General features: G+C 37.9%; 1 protein-coding gene across 3 annotated transcripts in view; it reads left to right on the top strand.

Moving 5' to 3' along the window:
- Window positions 1-22665, top strand: part of LOC126213114 (uncharacterized) — a 282224-nt gene that overhangs the window by 9924 nt on the left and 249635 nt on the right. For all 3 annotated transcript variants that reach the window (XM_049940715.1, XM_049940717.1, XM_049940716.1), the window contains exons 3-5: window positions 3355-3417; window positions 16912-17004; window positions 17856-17924. In XM_049940715.1, the coding sequence (XP_049796672.1) occupies window positions 3355-3417; window positions 16912-17004; window positions 17856-17924 (225 nt within the window). The remainder of the gene's footprint in view (window positions 1-3354; window positions 3418-16911; window positions 17005-17855; window positions 17925-22665) is intronic.

Genomic DNA, 22665 nt, shown 5'->3' with positions numbered 1-22665 from the left:
GTGCTACATTCTGCATTTTGATAGTGTATTGATGGTGACAAAATAAATTTTTGGGCTTAATGCCCTTGGTGTGCCATCTTGATATTTACCTACCATGTTTATAGTAGCATTTTGGAGCAAAACAATTTGTTTGAAAATATATATATATTCAAAAAAATTGAATTGGGGTATTCAAGGTCAAAGATTAAGGTCAGTGACCTCAAATATGATAGTCTTAGAAACCTGCTATGTAGCATTGTAAAGCTCTACTCATTGTCTTTTCAGTGATAAAAGTTTTGCTGCATGTGCATCAGAACCAGAATTTATACTCATTTATGTTCAGACAAACACATGAAAATTTCATGCAATTTCCCAACTTTGCAGACCTGTAACTTTCTTCACAATTGTCATATACCTCCACAAAGTGGTAGTTTTCCATATCACATGTGGATTTTTAAATGCACCGAATTGGAAAGAAATCTGAGGTGGTCAAGTTGAAACTGTTTCTTTCCTGTGCTGAATTGATGTGGAGTTACCCACATAGCTCTGCACAATGGTATGCATAAAATATGGAGAGTGGAGGGGAGAGAGTAAATTTAAATAAATTCAGAGAATGTATTAATGAAGTATGCTTGCACAAAACTGACTCATTCAACTGTCAGACCTTTTAAATCACTGTCATTTGCAACATAGGAATTAAAATGTACTTGCAGTGTAATTAAATTTAAAAACAAACTCATACAGATAGGGCGTAGTGCATAGTTGCGTTTTATATATGGTGTGGGATAGAAACTTGGATTTTTTTTATTAACATTATATGTTTACTGGTAATTTAAAATAGTTACTTTTGGAAAGGCATTTGAACACATGTTTACTGTGATCAGTACTTTGAGGAGTAAGATTCAGGGTAATTATTATATTAACAGTTGTGTCTGAATTTGTAAATTGGATCTATGCTACATACCACTGCAGACAATTTTGATTTCAGACAAGTGTCATTAGTAAATGTTAGATAATAGTTCACAGTACTTTGTGCATGAACTAAGATAGATTACGGAATGAATTTCTATGCTGGCAGCAAAGTTGTGGCTAAAAGAAATGGTTGCACATTGAATATTGACCAGTTTCTTCATAACTACGTATACATTCACCTCACATTGTCCTGAATAATCATGGAAAAGTACAAGAATGGTACAAAACCAAACAAATTGATGGGGTAAATAATGTGATCTGTAATTTTATCCAGTGCAATGGCTTTGGAGGATGGCCAATTATTGACAGGTGAATTAACTCACATAATGCTGTTAGTGGTCTTACACTGCAGGCCATGTGGACTGACTGGTTGGACCCAACCACACAAATTGCTTGCAAACAATCTATGCCGACCAAATCTGTTTATGGTAGCATCTTCACAGACAAATTGAAGCTGTGCTGTGACAGCATTATTGTAACATCTGTATTTCAACATGATTTAAAATGCTGAATTAGAGGTAAGTGATCAGTTTGAGATTATAGTGAGCGGAAGTATTGCAACTACAATCCTAAACCAGCCCAGGCGGGAGAGGGGGGGGGGATGTTTGAAAGTAATGAAATATATTGGGGGCCCCTTTAAAGTTTATTAAATACGGTAGTAAGATAGGTTGAACCTAAGCCAGCTCCTGCCTTGACTGTTGATGAAGTCGTATGGCATATGATGACACATGCATACAGAGAAAAAAACAGAACACTAACAATATTTGTTTTCCTCCTGTATTCTGTGAAATGAGGATAGTGGGATCTGTAGTATAGCATGAGGTACAGATTAAGTTGAAAGCTGACACTTGGGCTGTGAGTTGCTGAAGCCAACAAATGTGAGGTTAAGAGACTGACTACAGTTTTTGCTTGTAGTGTTTCTTCTTATACTAGTAGGATTTTAGTGTGTGTGTGTGTGTGTGTGTGTGTACATCATTGGTAAGTGACTTAAACCTGGTCTGAAAATAACTGTCTTATAAAATTAATTGAAAGTGCTAGAATGGATTAAAACCAGTTACGAAGATTTGAACCTGGTGAACTTGGAACTGAACCTCAAAAACTATTGAAATACTGTGTGAGAACACCTCTCACATTATATGACACTTCAGTTAATGAACTGGACATCATCTATGACCTTTCAAGACATGTTCAGCAAGTTGTATATATTGAAAGTTAGCTGCATTAAATAAACTTTCTTTCCAGTTGGTGTAAGTTTAATGTAGTAGAAAGATGCACTTAGCCACTCTGTCCACTGTAGCTTCTGGGATTCATGTGCCTTTGGCCAGTTTTTGTCTGTAAGTTGTAATATGGAATGCAGAAATGTCACTTATCAGTATCGATAGATGATAATTACATAGTTTCTCTCCTGGGAGTTTTTGCCATGAAAATAATGTCTTGTGATAGTATTCAAATAGGTAAGCTATATTACTGATTCATATATGTGGGATGCCAAAAAAGTAATTCCATTACACTTTTTTCCATTTCTGCCAGTCTCCATGAAAATGAACCTGCAAGTGCTATCAGTGACAGTGTGCAAAAATAAAAATTGGAAATTGGTTTTCATAATTTTAGTTCCTCCTTCCACAGTGAGCAACAAATTTCTTTCCAGCTATACTGGTCATTGCATTTGGGAAATTACTTTTTTCTTTCTAACTATTTGGAAATATGCTTGTAATTTATAATTTTGCTTTTTAAATACTTTCAAAAGAAACACATCTGCCAAATTTCCTACAGTTGTGATATGCACCCTGAGCTGTTGTACAGTTAAATGGAAAAAGTGGTCTTGTAGCCAGATATCTGGAAGAGGAAGATTACGGGTGAGAGTCCAGTACAAAGTAATACTAAAAGACATAAGGTTTGTTTTTTGCTCACATGTATGATCATCAGCTTGCATTTGCAAGCCTAAGAAGGATGTGGCAATGCTCATATTACGTCATAAGAACTTTAATGTTCATCACAAAGTGTTTGCAGTGTCTTTTAGGCATCACATCTTTGCAATCCCCTTCTAGGTTCAGTGTTACTGTATGACTTATCTCTGACTTAAGTGTCCTCACAAAATGTAATTGTATCAAGCACAAGTTTCTGATAAAGTTTAAAATATGTTGTCATTAGGCATTCTCATGATTTTATGTTACTCTCATTGAAATCTTTCTGAAATAAATCGTACTGACATTGTGCCACCCAGAATTTCTCTCTTAGAAAAGAAAATTAATCATAAAATGATAATTTTTTGTTAAACTATGCATTGTCTTTTATTCTTAAGGAATAGCATTGCCTGAATTCCAATTTGCAAAACTTTTCTATCTTGTAGATGTATTTTCTGCTTTAATTAGCCCATTACAATTCCTTTTAATTTTGTCACAGGTCCAGTTGTACCCATGGAGTGTGAAAGTAAAGGAAGAATTGCAGGAGATTGGAAATCAAGAGGTAATTGTTGAATTCACATGACTGTATAGAAGCAAGCACTGTTATGACAATATTATACTGGATGCAGTGGGATCGATAACCAATACAGCTGTGCACGAGTGTCCAGGTTTTTGTTGTTATGCATGAAATGTTGACACTCATACAATGTTCCCTAAGTGAAAATGTGAAAATGCAGACAAAATACCATAGTTTTTAGGCTTTGCAGTATGTAAAGGATTAACTTTTGGCATGTGAAAAACACACACACACACACACACACACACACACACACACACGAGTTTGCATCATCGCTTTATTTCAAAATTCGTGGCATGAAAAACAAAAATTGGCTGTGAGTTATGTTTATGTATTCATCTTCAATGTGTCCAGATAACAAAATAAAAAATAACAAAAACATTTATGTAACAACAAAACAGTCTGTTTCCCATTGGGGGTGGGGGTGGGGGGATATTCGTAGCACTCCAGAGCAGTGGTGGAACATCCTCTTGCTCAAATGTAGGCTTGAATCCATTGTGGCACCATGGTCATCAGGAAATGGAGATTCACATCTTACAGTTCATTTCCTAACAGTTTGATGAAATACATTAGGTACTGGAGTAGTGTTTTGTAGTGTGCAGTAGTGTTTCGTGTAGTAGTATAGTCCAGAATTATAAATTACAAAATTTCTGATCACCAGTGTTGCATGTAATAGACCAGGAGCATGTGCATTTTGGATGTCTATGCGCCAGATGGCCGAATGGTAGTGTGTAGACTTTTTTATTTTTCATTTCTTTTTATGTAGATATTCTATGTAGACTTTTTCCCATTAAGCAGCATAATGCAGAATTATTACCAGCACATTTGAAATAATATTAAAATATTATGTTCTGTATTCATACCAATTCATGCGCAACATTTGGTCTGTTCTTTTATGTATGCAAGAGCCTAAAATAAAATAGCAATAAATAAATGAAACAAAATAACCTATCCGAGCCTCTTCAAATGCTGAATTCAGTTCTGGAGAGCACTAGGCCCATGGTTCCTTTGTCATGGAAATCATACATATTGATTATCCTGTGTACCTGTCAAATATGAATGGCCTGTACGGTGTAAAGCCCCTTTTCCATGATCGACTTTCTTGTCACAATTGACCACTCAAGACAAACAAGTCTACTGCAGCGCTCCTGGCATTTTATTCCTGTACTGAGTCTCATCTGTTTGGAGTGGTCATTTTCGTTTACATGTCAGGCCAAAAATTGTGTGTGATGTGAAAGCTATCTGTGTGCAGTTTGACATTTGAACTTTGAAAATGAGTTTATGAGGGACTATCCTTTTTGCAAAAAATTCGAAATTTACGAAGGTTGGAACTTAAATAGTGGCAACTATTTTTTCACAACCGATACAAGATAGTTACATGTTTGCACCTATTACTGTCCTTCAAACAACAATGCGTCCACGCATTGTCGTTTAAAATGATGGGTGGGTTGTGCAGAAAGTGTTGCCACTTCTTTCACAAAGCTGGTCGCAGGATATGCTCCAAAAATGAGCAGTAATAAGACTTAAGTACTTGTGACTTTGATTTGATTCCGAAAATGAAGGAACCACTTTGTGGCATTCGCTTCAGAACTGTTCCAGAGCTTAGACAGGCAGTAGACCACTCCATTCGCACCATCAACAGATCAGGTTCTGCTAACAGTATTCTACGCCTTCCACATCGCTGGCGACTACTTTGAAGGACAGTAACTGGTGCAAACATGTAACTCTTTTGTATTGGTTGTGAATAAATAGTTGCCACTATTTAAGTTCCAACCCTCATAGTATATCATGTAGGAACAAGCAAGTATAATAGTTTATTAATCTCCGAAGGAGAATTCATTGTAGACATTTTTGTTAAAGGCCACATGGTAAATTCTTTACACTCCTGAGAACAGAAAGAATCGGAAAAGTGGCATCCAAACATTTTGGAGCATATACATTTATTTGTTCAAAAATATACATACTATTACACACATTCAACAGTATCTAGAATACAGTAAATAGCGCCTTTTTGCTTTATCCTTTGTATCTTGTTTTCTTGCTGAATGCAAAAAACATCAAAAATTACTTTTCTTTTTGACAAATAATCCTGACTTTTTTACTGTTAAAATAATTTTCGTTGAAACACATTTATCTGTTTATGTTTCTCTTAATGCACAGTGTAGGATTTGTCTCTGTGAAATATAAATGCCTTTGCACTTTCAGTGATTTTGTCTGTCTTCTGAGAGAACACTATTAGGAAAAAAAATCAGAACCCTGTGTAACTTTCCAGTGTGTCACAAAAACAAAACAATAAAGATTAAGGAGACACAAAAGGACAAAATCCGTTTCTATAATATGACTGAGCTTGGCCAGGATATGTTAACTTTTGATGTTAGCAGATGTCGTCAAAGTCCCATGTTTCTACACATTTGCAGTATGCAGTGTACTCAGAAATATAGAACACCACACTCGGCGCAGTCTGTAAATCATTGACTTGTCATAGACACGTTCGTGTCATGGATGGTTGCTACATGCAGGCACAAAAGGTGCATGCACCCTGAGCCGTCAGTTTTGACCTCAAAGTCACTCATGTAAAACGGGCTTAATTCCTCGACACTAGCTGTTAGTTGGAAATAACTTTGACTCTGGTACACACATCGACCATGTCCCTGAATGAAAAGCCTCTTGCATGTTATATGACGATGGGGACCAGACCTTTGGTCACAAATGTCCTTAGTGGCGTCATGGAAGTTTATGCAGACCCAATTTTTGGTCACAAGTGTCTTTTGTGGCATCATGGAAACTTACTCAATGTTCCACAGGTGCCTCTAATCTTTTCCAACTGGTGCTTTACTTTCAACTGAAATGCTGCAATACATTAGAGTATTATGTTCTACCAATTGTGTTGCAACTGCCAACTTACCTGCAATGAAGGCAACACTATGAATGTGACCCTGGAAACACCTTGATCAATTGTAGAACATGCTGCTTCTTGATTTCAGCTTGTTGCAGGAAACGATGGACAGCATATTGAAAATGTTTTGCGCCAGTCACATGGATATTAAAAATCTGATTTGATTTGGGTTTATGCATTTTTTGGCCCCAGGACAGTTAAAAACCGAAGTGATTGATACTCTGTATGCAGTTTTTGGCCTCAGGACAATTAAAAACCAATTTTTCCCATCCCATGTGATATGACCTTGCCATGGTTGATGGGCTTGCGTAACTAACAGTGTCACACCTGTACACCCATGCACACTGAGTAGTGCAGTTTGTTTAATGTCAAACATACACCTTAGGCATTGTTGGTATGATTAATTTGCTGTTTTTAGGCGACCACTATTAAATTATGTTTGTATTGTCTTGTATTAAACTGGGGAACTAGATACGACGCAGAGGCTTCATCCCGCTGGAGTCTTCGGTGGTTCACAACCCCATAACTGGCCACAGCAGTACACCCACCCCACTGCTGCCCCACATCAAACCCAGGGTTATTGTGCGGTTTGGCTCCCAGCGGAACCTCCCCCCCGGGAATGCCTCATACCAGACGAGTGTAACCCCAACTGTTTGTGTGGTAGAGTAATTGTGGTGTACATGTACGTGGAAATGGTGTTTGCGCAGCAATCGCCGACACAATGTAACTGAGGTGGACTAAGGGGAACCAGCCCACATTCGCCAAGGTAGATGGAAAACCACCTTAAAAACTGTCTACAGGCTGGCTGGCACACCAGACCTTGACACTAATCCACTGGGCGGATTCGTGCTAGCACACCTTCCCGCTCGGGTAAGCAGCGTGTTAGACTGCTTGGTTAGCCGGTGCGGATTAAAGTATGATGCTCACAGTGCCATCTATTGCTACATTTTGTAACTATTTATTTTTCTTAAGCCATACGTTTTCCCTCTTCTCCAATAATATTCTATTTCAATTTGATGTAATTCTGACCAGTGGTGTTATTTCTACAGCGGTTTGAAAGTTAAACTTTAATTATAATCACTCTGTGTTATAAATAACATCATGATTAGCAAAAAATCGTAGGTTACTATTAGTATTACCATCAACCTCATTAATATAAAACATGAACAGAAAAGGTCCCAACACAGTTACCTTGTGAAGTTACATTTACATCTATTGATGAGTATCCATCCAGGATAACATGTTACATCCTCCATATCAAGAAATCCCAATCTAGTCACAGATTTCACTTTATACCACATAAAGTCTACTTTCCGTAATAAATTTAGAATTGGTACTGAGTAAAATGCTTTTGGATATAAAGAAATCTGCTTTGCCTGATGACTGCCTTGGTCCATGGCTTTCAGGACACCAAGTGAAAAAGTATGATTTAGAATTAACATGTTTAATGTTTTGAGTTGGGGTTAACAGTTGATGTTTCTATAGTCTGTTTAAAGTTACTTGATAGCTGATGTCTGTTACTTGGCGTTACAGTGTTACCACATCAGCTACTGCTCAGTTAAAGGTGACACTGAAACATAGCAGTCACTTCACAAAATCTGAAAAACTGTTCATTTAATTTGGAGCAATGTAGGAAGCTGATGTCTTCTGGTATGGCGGGAATGTAGATTCTATGTCTACAGCTTACACTCATGCTTTAACTTATACACAACCTCTTGGTGTGCAATGTGTCTGAGAAAACTGTGTCCAGCAACCTGCAGAAGAACTATTAACCGCACTTGCATTGCTCATGGCAACTAAATTTGACCTGCATAAGCAAACTCGAGACAGAAAAAAAATTTAGTTTCAGGGCTAAAAATGAATTGTAACTTCTTGCTTTTGCTATGTGAGCTGATGTAATACCAGCCAATGAGCAGTCCTGGTCGGCACTCAGTTACAGGTTATAGGTGACACAGGCAGATTCCTTAAGAAATAAGAATGATAGGAAAAAAAGAACAAATAAAAATAAATATGAAGATGATGGAATAAAAGATTAAAACTCAAAATTATATTGAAACCAAATAACTGAAAATTATAGTAGTCATTTTGATAAATATTTAAAAACGAAAGAAACGGTATTATCACTTGGCAATATTTGAATGCACATCCTTTGGCACCGCAAACTGTGACGTTACCACCATGCTAAGGAAGACTTCACATTGAGATAAGATATTTATTTATCTATAGAACCAGTTGCAATGATCATTTTATGCCTTCAGAAAGTTCAGTTTTACACCATGTTGCATGAAGTTTACTTACTGTAAGCCGATCACAGTGATGATAACTGAATGTGATGCCAAAACACTTTTTGTGCGAAAGAGTGCAGTATTCTTTGGCTAGTCGAGTGTATGAAACGTGTACATTTTGTTAGCATAATTGTGTGTGTGTGTGTGTGTGTGTGTGTGTGTGTGTGTGTGTGTTTTTGATGATGAATAGAACAGAAAAAGAAGAAAAAATTGGAAGTTAGCTGACCATTTGTTGTGGCAGTTCGGCAACGTTAAACAGTTTAGGCGTGATGTTGAGCACTTCGATTGGAGGAAGACACCTTCAACAATGAAGTGTCAACTATCATGTAATTTTAATCTCACTATAGTATCCATGATCTTTGGTGTGAAGAAAGCCAGTCTGTTGTAGCTATTTCAGTATGTTTGAACTTGAAAGCTGTTCCAAGATTCAACAACAAATGATTATCCAAGACAATGGATAGTAGTTTTGTGAATCACTTGTGCTACTCTACTTGTAGATGAGTGTGCCCTTTGTTTTGTTCCAACCACTAGGCGCAGTTTGTTATTGGAGTAATCTATGGTAGATTATGGCTGAAATAGGGGTTAACTCAGCCAACCGGGCTGTGGGACTTTGTTCAGTTTTAGCAGTCTCTCAACACCATTGACACTTATGCCTATATCTGTTTCACTCACGTTTGCAGCGTGCAAGAGTTAAATTTGGGCAGTACTCATTTGTTTTCCTTTGTAAAGGATCATTTGAAAATAGAATTCAACATTTCTGCTTTTACTCTAATATTTTCAATTTCAGTTCTTGTCTTGTCTTCGAGTGTCTGGACACTACATTTTGCACTACTAACGATCGTTGCATATGGCCATATAATGTGACACATGAAAATTGCTGCCTTGATCATGACCTAAGCCAAGTTTTTCTGCTTTCACGGCCAGCTGCACTAAAGAGTAGGCTATCCAAGCATGTTTCTTGGACAGTCAAAACCTTAATGTCACGGTAGCGACTCTAATGGTTAAAGCTGTCGGTTCGCAGACTGTGACATACAAATTTACAATAGTTCCCCACGTAAGATAAAAATTATTTCATCGTTATCACTGTTTTGTAAAACTGTAAGGTCATTCTTACTTGATCAGTGTTCCTCTTCAGCAGGAGAATCTTTGCAACATGTGAAATACAAAACAAAATAAGAAAGTACAAAATATCTTACTGCAAGGAGCGCTAACTATCTTGTAGATAAAGCCATTTGAAGAAACTCGCTCTACAGGAGGAGCGCATTTATATTTACATAACATTGAGTATTATAGAATATACTTCTGTTAAACTAATAAGAAAGTGTCAAAACATATAAGAAAACACGAAGGTTAGTAAAAACATTTTTGCATCCAGATATGAGTGATTGATGACTATACTTTACATCTCATCTCCTGAAAGCATTAATTGTAGATATGTTATTAACTGACATTTAATAACAAAAATTGTATGAAGAACAATGCGGGTTTTCTTTTTTTTTTTTATGGATCCTAAATGTGCTATCACCTTGAAATGTTATATTTTCACAATACACGAGCTACAGTAATTCATTAACCACCAGTATGATGTTTCCGGTCATTTGATTTCAACAAATCATATAATTAACAATAGATTTATGAGAGACCCTCAATTTACTGGTACTGAGAAATGGCATGTATGCAGATGTGCTTCATCTGAAAGCCAATGTTGTATCTTGGACTGTACTGAAGAGAGATGGTGCGCACGTGATGTAGGTGACGTTCTTCCATCTCATTGGTGTAGGATCAGATGTACATTCAGAATATGCGTGACATGCTAGATATTGCTTTGCAGGTTTGTAAAGTCTTTTCAATGTACCTTTGCATGCTATGATGCCACTCAGTGTTTAAATACGCAGCCCGTGTCCTATTGAGTTAAGACAACTACACACAAAAACTTGTTACATGGAGTAATTTCCAAATTCATTTTTCTTAGATCATTATGGGAACTTTTGGTATAAGCTGAAACTTTCTAATATTTAGTTTAAATGTTTGTCCACTGTTTATCATCCACGTTTCACTTCCATACATGGCTATGTTCCATACAGATAGCTTCACAAAAGACTTCCTAACACTTAAAATGATATATTTTTTGGAAGATAGAAATTAGGGCTACATGACAGTTAATACCAAATTTTTGAAAGAGGATTACATTTCAAGGTTTGAATATCATAGGCATCTTGTGATCTTTTAATATTGAATTCACAGTTTTCAGTAAAGGCAATTTTTCCTTAGGAAGAAGATACTAAGTGCTTGCAAATGTCAATTGTATAACAATTATTATTTGGGGTGTCAAATTTTCAAGTGCACACTTCTTCACGAATGCTTTAGTTTTTAATTTTTATTTAAATGAACTGTTTGCGCATGAGCTATTTACACTGTTAGTAGAAGCCTGTAAATTATAAAAACAAATACTAAAGGACAGAAAAATATAGCTTGGAAGACAATTTGGAGATTTAATACACAGGGTGATCGAAAATTCAATGCACACATTGACCGATATGGTGAAGGAGACATCAAAAAATATGTTTGTTAACCAACATAGTGTCAGAAGTATGTACTGAGTAGGTCATTGGATGTGACTGAAAATAAAACAATGTTTAGCACACTTCAGTCCTTCATTGTTCTAGTCGGTGTTTCAATAAATGTTCAGAGTGATCACCATTAACTTCAGCATTGTATTCCAAGTTCAAACAATTCCTCTTCTCATTTGAGTCCACAGGGTTAGAACACACTTAAGTTTCCATGTAGCTGCAGTGAAAGAAGTCTAATGGGCTGAAGTCCAGGGATCTTGAAGGCTAATTTACAAGTTGACAAAAATATTGTGTCTACTGAGGTCGAAGTAGAGTGTGATTGTGAAGTTATCTGGACACATTTAACAGGGCTACGAGAAATAAAAGTTACTTGTTGGGTGTTATTACCGGCCACCAGGTTCCACCGTGACAGTTCTAGAATCATTCAAAGGTAGTCTACACTCTGTATCGCAGAAGCAGCCGGATCATGCTATATTAGTCGGAGGCGACTTCAACCTACCTAGTATAGACTGGGATGTCTATGGATTCATTACAGGTGGTACCGACAAGCCATTGTGTGAATTAATTTTGAACACATTAACCGAAAACTGTCTTGAGCAGCTAAATCGACAGCCAACGCGTAATGGAAATATTTTAGATCTGGTAGCCACGAACAGACCAGACCTCATCAACTGTGTCAGTGTTGAGACAGGGATTAGTGATCGTGATGTTGTCATTACGACTATGGTTATGAAAGTTAAAAAGTTGGTCAAGAAGGCTAGGAGAGTATTCTTACTAGAAAGATCAGATAAGCAGTTGTTAGTATCCCACTAAGTAAACAAATAGACTTCATTTACTTCCGGTACGATGGACGTGGAGGAATTATGGGCAAATTTTAAACACATTGTAAATCACGGATTGGAGAAGTATGTGCCGAAAAAGTGGGTTACAGATGGAAAAGACCCACCGTGGTTTAACAGCACAATTCGGAGAATGCTCAGGAAGCAAAGACAGTTGCACTCGCGGTACAAGGAAGATCGGGAGAATGAGGACAGGCAAAAGTTAGTAGAGATTCGTGCTGCTGTAAAAAGAGCGATGCGCGAAGCATACAACCACTACCAACATCATACCTAAGCAAACGATCTTGCTGAAAACCCAAGGAAATTCTGGTCTTACGTAACATCGGTAAGCGGGTCGAAGGCTTCCATCAAGTCATTCACTGATCAGTCTGGCCTGGCAACGGAAGGCAGCAAAACTAAAGCTGAAATTTTAAATTTAGCATTTGAGAAATTTTTCACGCAGGAGGATCGTACAAATGTACCGCCGTTTGAGTCCCGTACAGATTCCCGTATGGAGGACATAGTGATAGACATCCCTGGGGTAGTGAAGCAGCTGAATGGGTTGAAAATAAATAAATCACCAGGTCTTGGTGGGATTCCAATTCGGTTTTACAGAGAGTACTCTACTGCATTGGCTCCTTACTTAGCTTGCATTTATCGCGAATCTCTTGCCCAACATAAAGTCCTGAGTGACTGGAAAAAACACAGGTGACGCCTGTATATAAGAATGGTAGAAGGACGGATCCTCAAAATTACAGACCAATATCCTTAAAATCGGTTTGTTGCAGGATTCTCGAACATATTCTCAGTTCGAATATAATGAATTTCCTTGAGACAGAGAAGTTGCTGTCGATGCATCAGCACGGCTTTAGAAAGCATCGCTCCTGCGAAACGCAACTCGCCCTTTTTTCACATAATATCTTGCGAACCATGCATGGAGGGTATCAGACGGATGCCATATTCCTGGACTTCTGGAAAGCGTTTGACTTGGTGCCCCACTGCAGACTCCTAACTAAGATATGAGCAATATGTGAGTGGCTCAAAGACTTCTTAAGTAATAGAACCCAGTACGTTGGCCTCGATGGTGAGTGTTCATCGGAGGTGAGGGTATCATCTGGAGTGCCCCAGGGAAGTGTGGTGGGTCCGCTGTTGTTTTCTGTCTACATAAATGATCATTTGGATAGGGTGGATAGCAATGTTCGGCTGTTTGCTGATGATGCTGTGGTGTACGGGAAGGTGTCATCGTTGAGTGACTGTAGGAGGAAACAAGATGACTTGGACAGGATTTGCGATTGGTGTAAAGAAAGGCAGCTAACTCTAAATACAGATAAATATAAATTAATGCAGGTGAATAGGAAAAAGAATCCTGTAATGTTTGAATACTCCATTAGTAGTGTTGCGCTTGACACAGTCACGTCGATTAAATATTTGGGCGTAACACTGCAGAGCGATATGAAGTGGGACAAGCATGTAATGGCAGTTGTGGGGAAAGCGGATACGCGGCTTCGGTTCATTGGTAGAATTTTGGGAACATGTGGTTCATTTGTAAAGGAAAACACTTATAAAACACTAATACGACCTATTGAGTACTGCTCGAGCGTTTGGAATCCCTATCAGGTCGGATTGAGGGAGGACAGAGAAGCAATTCAGAGGCGGGCTGCTAGGTTTGTCACTGGTAGGTTTGATCATCACGCAAGTGTTACGGAATTGCTTGAGGAACTCGGGTGGAAGTCTATAGAGGAAAGGAGGCGTTCGTTTCGTGAATCGGTACTGAGGAAATTTAGAGAACCAGCATTCGAGGCTGACTGCAGTCCAATTTTACTGTTGCCAACTTATATTTAGTGGAAAGACCACAAAGATAAGATAAGAGAGATTAGGGCTCGTACAAAGGGATATAGGCAGTCATTTTTCCCTCGTTCTCTTTGGTAGTGGAACAGAGAGGTAAGATGCTAGTTGTTGTACGAGGTACCCTCCGCCACACACCGTATGGTGGATTGCGGAGTATGTATGTAGATGTAAGTCATCTCCAGCCAATCCACGGATTGCCAAAATTAGGCCTAATGCTGTGCATATTGGATCTGCAAAGTCTGCAGCATGCTGGAACCACAACCTCATTCCTATATGTAGGGGTACGTCCTCCAATAATGTTGGCAGGTTCTATATTGGCCATCTGAGTGGTGGAGACAACACATGGGGTCCAAGCAAGTAGTAGCTCATGATATTCACCCACATGTTAAATACAGACTGTCTGGTTATCTTGTATATCTGCTATATGTAAATTTTCTACCATCAATACATATCCTCTGTGACAATTGTGCTTGCATTCTGTTGTAAATTGATCCTCATCTGTAACCAAACCTTGGCCTACTTACAAGTGCTCAGAGCTTTCTTTGTTTGTGTTTTGAACATCTAGTTATTTAACTACATATATTTTATCTTGGCTCTGTTGTAATCTGTTAGTTTGGGCACTGAAGTTGTTGGACACACAATATATATTTGATATGTGTTGCATATGAAAAAGATAGAAAAAAGGACAGAAAGCAGCATTTATGTTAGGAGTGGCATTGTAGCAGACTGTTCCGCCCTGCTGTGTTTCACACAGCAAGTGGTCACAGTTGTCTACAACTGTGACAAGTTGCTGTGTTGACTATTTATAGCCTAAAGATGCCCACATACAGAGGTTGAAAATGTGTCTTTATAATAACTGTATTGATCTAGTTACACTAAAATTTTTCATGCTCTTCTTCTCTATCCCTTCTTGTGGTCAGCCAAGTTTGGTGGTGGTCATTTCTCTACAAAATTCTTTGCTTTAAACACATCAGTCAGTAAGCAACATGTGGTTTGACATGCTGCTCAGCCATTCTGGTTATGTAATAATGTAATTACATGTATGTATGATAATATTCATTGCTATGTGCAGTGTGTATAAATTGTGCAATGTATTTTAGTGTTATCCATTATTGTAAAAATCACGGTTCACTTCAGTCATTATCATAACTGCAAACTGTTTCTGACCACATGATACAGAAGCACTGATTAGCATCTTCACTAAATTTTATAAGTAAGCTGCTTGACTGCGTTGTCAAGAGAGATGCCCCCTTTTTTTGTACCTATGTGGACAAACGTTCTGTGAAGTGAGTAAACAGTTATCAGTATTATTTAGTTAATGTAAGTTGTTACTTGTCACTGAAAATTTGTATTCTGTGTAATATTTTAGTTCCTACACTTCACAGATATGAGTTGTAGTGTAACAAAACAGTCCACATGAAGAGGAGGGACTGAAACACATGAAACACAGTGTGGAGCTAAGTGATGACAGTGAATGTGTACACCATATAGCATTTATTACATGATTTATTGTCTCATGCTAGAGGTAAAATATACCTTTGCATTTATGTTATAAAAATTTAAAGACAGCTGTGGACAATGTTGACTGGAATACAATCTTCTAAAATTCTGAAGATAGCAGGAATGAAATACAGGTAGTGAAAGGTTATACACAAAAAGTTCAGAAACTAGGCTACAATTAAAGACAAAGGACATGAAAGGAAAGCAGTGATTGAGAAGGGGATGAGACAGAGTTACAGCCTTTCATCAGTGTACTTTAATCTCGTAATCAAGAAAACAATAAAGGAAACAAAGGAGAAATATGGAAATGGCATGTAAGTTGAGGGAGAAGAAATAAATCTTTGATGTTTGATGATTATGCCAGAGACAGCAAAGAACTTGGAATGACAGTTAAATGCTATGGGTAGTGTTGGTAAGAAGTTATAAGATGACTGTCATCAAAAATAAAAGTGTGACAGTGAAGTGGAATTAAATTGGATGATGCTTGAGGGAATTGGATTAGGAAATGAGATACTAAAAGTAGTAGATGTGTTTTGCCATTTGGTCACCAGACTAACTGATGATCGCCAAAGTAGAGAGAATGTAAAATGCAGACTGGCAATAACAAGAAAAACATTTCTGAAAATGAGGATTTTTTTTAACATCTAATATCAATTTAAGTGTCTGGAAGTCTCTTGTGAAGGTATTTGTCTGGAGTGTAGCCTTGTACGTAAGTGAAATGTTGCTGATACCAGGTCAGTCAAGAAGAGTATAAGCTTTTGGAATATAGTGCTACAGAAGAACGCTGCAGATGAGATAGACAGGTCAAATAACTAATGACATGTTACTGATTTGTATTTGTGAGAAATTTATGGTACACCTGGGCTAAAAGAATTTTTTAATTTGTAGATGAGTGGTTGGCATAGCTGACTGTTATTTAGGGACTTGGGTTCAATTTCCAGTTCTGCCAAGGATTTTCTTGATTGGACCAGGGTGCAATCAGCCTCACAAGGCCAACTGAGGAGCTACTTGACCTGGTATGTGCATCTGATCACACACTCAGCAGACAACGGCACGACAGCCAGTTGGGCGTGATTGGCCTGTCTAGTGCCAGAACACAGAACTTACCTTTACCATTACTTTTACCTGTGAGTAAAAGAAGGGATTGGCTGGTAGACATATCCTGAGACATGAAGGAATTTTCAGTTTGGCAATGGAGGGAAGTGTGCTGGTAAATATTGTAGAGGGAGACAAAGAAATGAATCCAGTGAGTAGTTTGAAATGGGTGTAGGCTGGAGTAGTTATGTAGAGATAAAGAGGCTTGCACAGGACAGAGCACTGCCAAGAGCTGCTTTGAACTAGTCTTCAGACTGCGGACCACCAGCACCACCACCACAACCACCACCACCACCAACAACAACAACAGTGACAGCAACAACAATATAGAAATTATCAACAGTAATGTCAGTTAATTAGTGGATCGGTAATGTTAGTGGGTTCTCATTTTCTGTGGTGCTAACCTGTTTGCTTATTCGAGTACAATATACAAGCAGTAAATGTACTTCTTTTGTTTTGTTACACAGATTAATGGGAACAACACAGCTACTTGCATATTATGTGATCGTACTGAACGTGGTGCAAAAGTGGTTCTTGGATTAGAAATGGAAGCCAGTGATGTAAGTAATCTTGTGTTTATTTGCCAAATTACACTCATGACTGAGATCTCATCCAACAAAACTGTTCTTATTGTACAAATATTACATCTATGTATGGGATGCAAAAACAAGACACAAATTATGTTGTGAGGTGGTCTGTAAAACTGTCCTCATCTGTGCTTATCTTCTCTAGGGTGCAAACCTTACTAGCTGATAGCACCAGAAAAACTTCAGCATTAAGTGGAGAACTGTTCTTTTGATTTATTACGATTTTATTACTATATCATAGTGACTTGTGGCCTAAATTTGTGTTGTACACAAATATGAGCTGTGCATGGCAAGCATGTGGATGAATGAGCTTTGTGTGTGGATCATACAGTGATCAGCAGTGTGCTCATAATCATTTACAGTCATGGTGTTACCAGATTTCATTGACAGTATGCTAATACATGTTGGTGAATGTAGAAAAGATGGAGAATATTAAAGTAGTAGAGTGTGTATGGCTGTTTGGTTCCAGATGACTATTGCATGATAACTTTGTGTGATTGCTACTCACTGATTTAGTTCTGACTTTTTGAGAATTCATTCAGTTGTGCTCCATAAAACACATACAGTGTGAATGTGCTTTCATGAAGTCCCAGTTGTACATGCAATAGTTATGGAAAGTTAACTTGTAACAAGCTGCTAGACAGAAGTTAGAACATACAAGCATTCAAATGAAGTACATTACAAAAATGTGAATGAAAATTAACAAAAAAGTGTTGTTAGGAGACATTTGTAGTTCTGCTACAAACCAGTTAGCAACTGGAAATCAATTAGAATAAGTATGGAGCATGTGAGTGAAGTGAATGGCATTTTCATTTCTGTTGCAGATCAACACTGAGCTACCAGTTTCAGAGAGATGCATCAAGGAAGAACAGGATGAAACCAAGGATCAAAAGGTAATCTCTGAGTTTCAAAATGGAGTTAATTAAGCTCTATCGTGGTGTTATAATATTACAGTTTTAGTGTCCATCTAAATGGCTCTGCTGTAAAGGAAGTGATTTTGTTGTTGTTGTTGCTGTTGTTCTTGTGGTCTTCAGTCTGAAGACTGGTTTGATGCAAGTATCAATTTTAGATGTGCAAGACTTCATCTCTGCATAACTAGTGCAACCTATGTCCATTTAAACATGCTTACTCTACTACTACTACTACTACTACTACTACTACTATTACTATTACTATTCCCCTTTCATGTCCTTCAACTCAAATGATGGGAGTATGGCTTGTGTACAAGTTGTAGAAAACCTTTCACTCCCTAACTCAATTGATCTGTCTTCTTGTTATGGCAGTGCTGTTGGAGTTTTGGTTTGCTGGCGCAGATGTAGATCTACTGTTGGTCAGAAGTATGTGCCCTTTCTGAAATATTTCAACTTGTAATTTTCAGTTATTGTGTGTATAGTGTAATGCTTTTGTGATAGCAATCACCTTTTTTGCAAATTTACATACTGCTGCATCTATGTCATTTTTCTGTTCCAAACAAATGAAAAACACAGATGTCAGAAGTAGAGATTGAGATGTGTGAATTTACAGGGTAACCAGAAGGATTGTGAACTGGGGTGGCACCAGTATGTGGATAAGTTAATCAAAAAGTTCAGTTATGCCTTCTTTCATTTGGAAATTTCTCACTGTGTTGAGCTGCAGGCAGGATTGCTTTGTATACTGGATAGATCAAAAATTCACTATTTTATTTGTTATACTTTTATACTGTCACTCAGTAGTATCCTATGGTTAAGACTTATGTAGCAACACAGCTAAGCTCAAAAAAGCGTTTATTCCACTGAAAGATGTAATAAGAATGTTCTGTAAAGTAGATAGCTGAACTTCTTGTAGAAGCCTATCGATGGTCTTAGGGATCCTGACACTTAGTTGCTAGTGGACACGAGGCAGGAGATTGAAAATACTGAAATACTCAGAAATGGAGTAAAAGCAACTCCTATAATTCCAGGATATTTGGATTGTGGAGTGTATATTCTGGTTAACAGTAATGTTACCATTACTTCTCCATTACAGAGACAGCAGATAGTGTTTAGTGAAAAAGTTACACAAAACTTTCTGATAGATTTTGTGTTTTGAACTGGGATTTGAACATGTCACCTTTGCCCTTCACAGGCAAGTGCTGTGCCAACTAGCTGTCCAGGCATGACTCCTGACTCACTCTCATAGCTTCCAGCCAGAACATCTTCTCCTACCTGCCAAAGTTACACAAACTCCCATGCCTACCTTTCAGGATTAGCATTCCTGAAAGAAAGGATGTTATGTAGGCTGTGCCAGGTCCTAGGGGGAGTATGTTTAAAAGGAATGTTCATTCTGCAGATGGATTTGTGACAGTTTGAAACTACACTGGGTTGGGACTCAAACACAGAACTGGCAAAAGTAAAGCTGTGAAGGTGGGTTACGAATCATGTCTGGATGCTGAGATGGTAAGAGCCTTGCTGCAAAAGGTGAAGTTTCCCTGTTTCAAGTCCTGGTCTGCCATTTGTTTAATCTTATGGGAAATTTCCAGATATGCACACTTCCCTGCAGAATGAAAGATTAGTTCTGTAAGAAAAGTTACACATTTGGTGAGATAGAACTACTACATAAAAGAAACAGATAGGTAGCATATGAAGAGTAACTTTTTTCAAAGTAGTTGTTTTCCTTGTAACATACACATATAAAAGTTATCTAGAAGTAATTACAATAATTATCAGTGCATGTATATTAGTGCTAGTCATAAGGTCCGGTTATAAGCTTCACAGAAATATCCTGCAGTGGCTGCTGATGCCTGTTAATCGACTCTTTCCACATCACTGAAGGCTCTTCACCAGAATGGACTATACATAACCAGAGTGTGAATGAATAAACGAATTAATAAATGTTGGCACATTCTCAGAATTATTGCGATCCTTGGGAGAGCTAGCTATTTCACCTGGTGCGCAAAATGTATGAGATGGGCAAAATACTCTGACTTCAGGGAGAAAGTAATAATTCCTATTCCAAAGAAGACAGGGAACTGTCAGTTTAATAAGTCATACTTGCAAAATACTGACTCAAATTATTTGCAGGAGAGTGGAAAGTTGGTGGAAGCCAATCTTGGGGAAGGTTGGTATGGTTTCCAGAGGAATGTGGGAGGACACAAAGCAGTACTGACCCTATGACTTACCTTAGAAAATAGTTTAAGGAAAGGCAGTCCTACATTTATAGCTTTCATAGATTTGGAAAAAGCTTTAGAGTGTCAACTGGAATACACACTTTGAAATTCTGAAGGTAACAGGGATAAAATATAGATAACATAGGATGATATACAACATCTACAGAAAGCAGATGGCTGTTTTTAGTCAAGGGGCATGGAAGGGAGTCACGGACCTGCAAGGTCAGGCGAGGGCGCTGATGTGCTGCTTCCTGGACTCGGGTAGGCGTGCCAACCGCGGATTGAATCTGCCTGGTGGACTGAAGACAAAGGCTGGTGTGCCAGTCCTGGATGTGGTTTTTTGGCGGTTTTGCATATCCCACTAGGTGAACACCAGGCTGGTCCCCAAGTCCCACCTCGGTTACATGACTCGCAGACATTTGAAACAAGTTCGCACTATTTCATGATTTACACTTGATGCAGACAGCTGGGGTACACTGATTCCGTCCTGGAGAGCATGGGGTGGCGGCAGGAAGGGCATCCGACCACCCCTTCAAACTAACTTTGTAACCATGCTGACCCTGTGGAGCCTGTGGGACAAAGGCATTAGCTAAAGCTTGAAAGCTTGAAAGTGAGGCACAAGTCAAGAAGCAAGTGAGACAGGATTGTAGCCTATCCCAAATGTTGATTTCTACATTGAGCAAGCAGTAAAGAGAACAAATTAATTATTTGGAAAGTGAAGTACAAGAAGGAGAAAGAAAATCTTTGAGGTTTGCTGGTGACACTGTAATTGTACTAGAGACAGCAAAGGACTTGGAAGAGCCATTGTACAGAATGCATAGTGTCTTGAAAAGAGTTTATAACATGCATGTAAACTAAAGTAAAAGCTAGGGTAAGGGAAAGTAGTCGAAATAAATCGAGTGATGCTGAGGGAATTAGATTAGGTTAGAAACACCAAAAATAATAAACAGGTTTAGCTATTTGGGCAATTAAATAACTGATGACGGCATAAGTAGAGAGGATATAAAATGCAGACTGTTCGTGTAGGAAAAGCAATTCTGAAATGAAAGAAATTGTTGATCTCGAATATAAACTTAAGTTTAGGACATATTTTCTGAAGATATTTATTTAGCCTTGTATAGAAAAAAAACATGGACAATAAACAGTTCAGAAAAAATAGAAGCTCTTGAAATGTCATGGTAGAGAAAAATGAAGATTGGATGAGTAGATCAGATAATTGGGGGGACACTGATAATTTGGAGAGGAAAGCAACTTAAGTGAAAGAGGGGTTTGATTGATTCTATACATCTGAAACATTAAGGCATTGTCAGTTTCTCAGTGGAGTGATGTGTGGGAGAGAACGCCAAGGGATGAACCCAGTAACCAGTTTCAAATGGATGTTCACTGCAGTATTCGTGCAGAGAGGAAGGAGCCTGTACAGGGTAGAGTGGTATATAGAACTGCATCTAACACGTCTTCACACTGAAAACAACAACAACGACAAAGACGACAACAACAACAGTGGTCCGCAGTCTCCATAAATTCTTTTAATTATGTAATTTTTATTTTGATAGTTCATTTTTGGCTTATGAGCTGTTGTCAAACATCTTCGGAGTTGTAGTACAAGGTATCGCATAAAACATAAGTGCAGAGTGAAGTCATAGGAAATTGGAGACAACTACGTAAAGTGTTGTTTCTTCCAGATGGGGTGGGAAAATAAGTGTTTGTTTATGAATCTGCAAATGTTCACATTTTGCGCTCAGCCAGAGATTTGTAAGGTTAGATATATCAGTTATATTGATAGCTCTGCTGACAGAATCAATAAGAACTTAATACTTCCAATGAGGGTATATTACTCTTTTGAGATAGACTATGCAGTTAAAAATGCTGTTCATGCTGCTGTGCATAGTAAAGCTATATATGAACCAATGGAAGAAACATTCGTCACTTTCAATGTAGTCATTCTATTCAGTAAGGTGGCTATAATAGAAATCTTTGATGCCAAAAAGAATGTACTTAGTATTTAAAAAAATTGGATAACCAGAATTGATTAATTTTAGAGTTACTGTGATTGATCTTGTCATTTCGTTAATTAAAGTTCCAAGCTGAGAGGTATTAACTATAAGATGATGATGCTGTGGCTAGTTACATTGTTAGCACACTAATAGATATTTTGGTAAATTACTAATATGGCGAGCAAGACTTTTTACCACCAGAGATATGTTCACGACACTCGTGTTCTCAATAATGGATGATTGCTGACGTTGAGAGTATACTATTGCTGTGTAACAGTGTATGTCCAAATATTGATTTTACTATAGAACTAAATAAACAACAAGCAATTTTTTTTTCATATGATGACAAAGAATGACAATAACATCCATAAAATTAAAAACTGGAGAATCCAGTATGAAATGTAACAATATTATGAGAAGGAAAGTTGCTACTCTCTCTCTCTCTCTCTCTCTCTCTCTCTCTCTCTCTCTCTCTCTCACACACACACACACACACACACACACACACACACACAC

Source organism: Schistocerca nitens, chromosome 11 (assembly GCF_023898315.1).
Source record: "Schistocerca nitens isolate TAMUIC-IGC-003100 chromosome 11, iqSchNite1.1, whole genome shotgun sequence".
NCBI classification, from domain to species: Eukaryota; Metazoa; Arthropoda; class Insecta; order Orthoptera; family Acrididae; genus Schistocerca; species Schistocerca nitens.
Note: the sequence above shows the minus strand (reverse complement) of the source record. Positions and strands in the feature narration are given on the sequence as shown.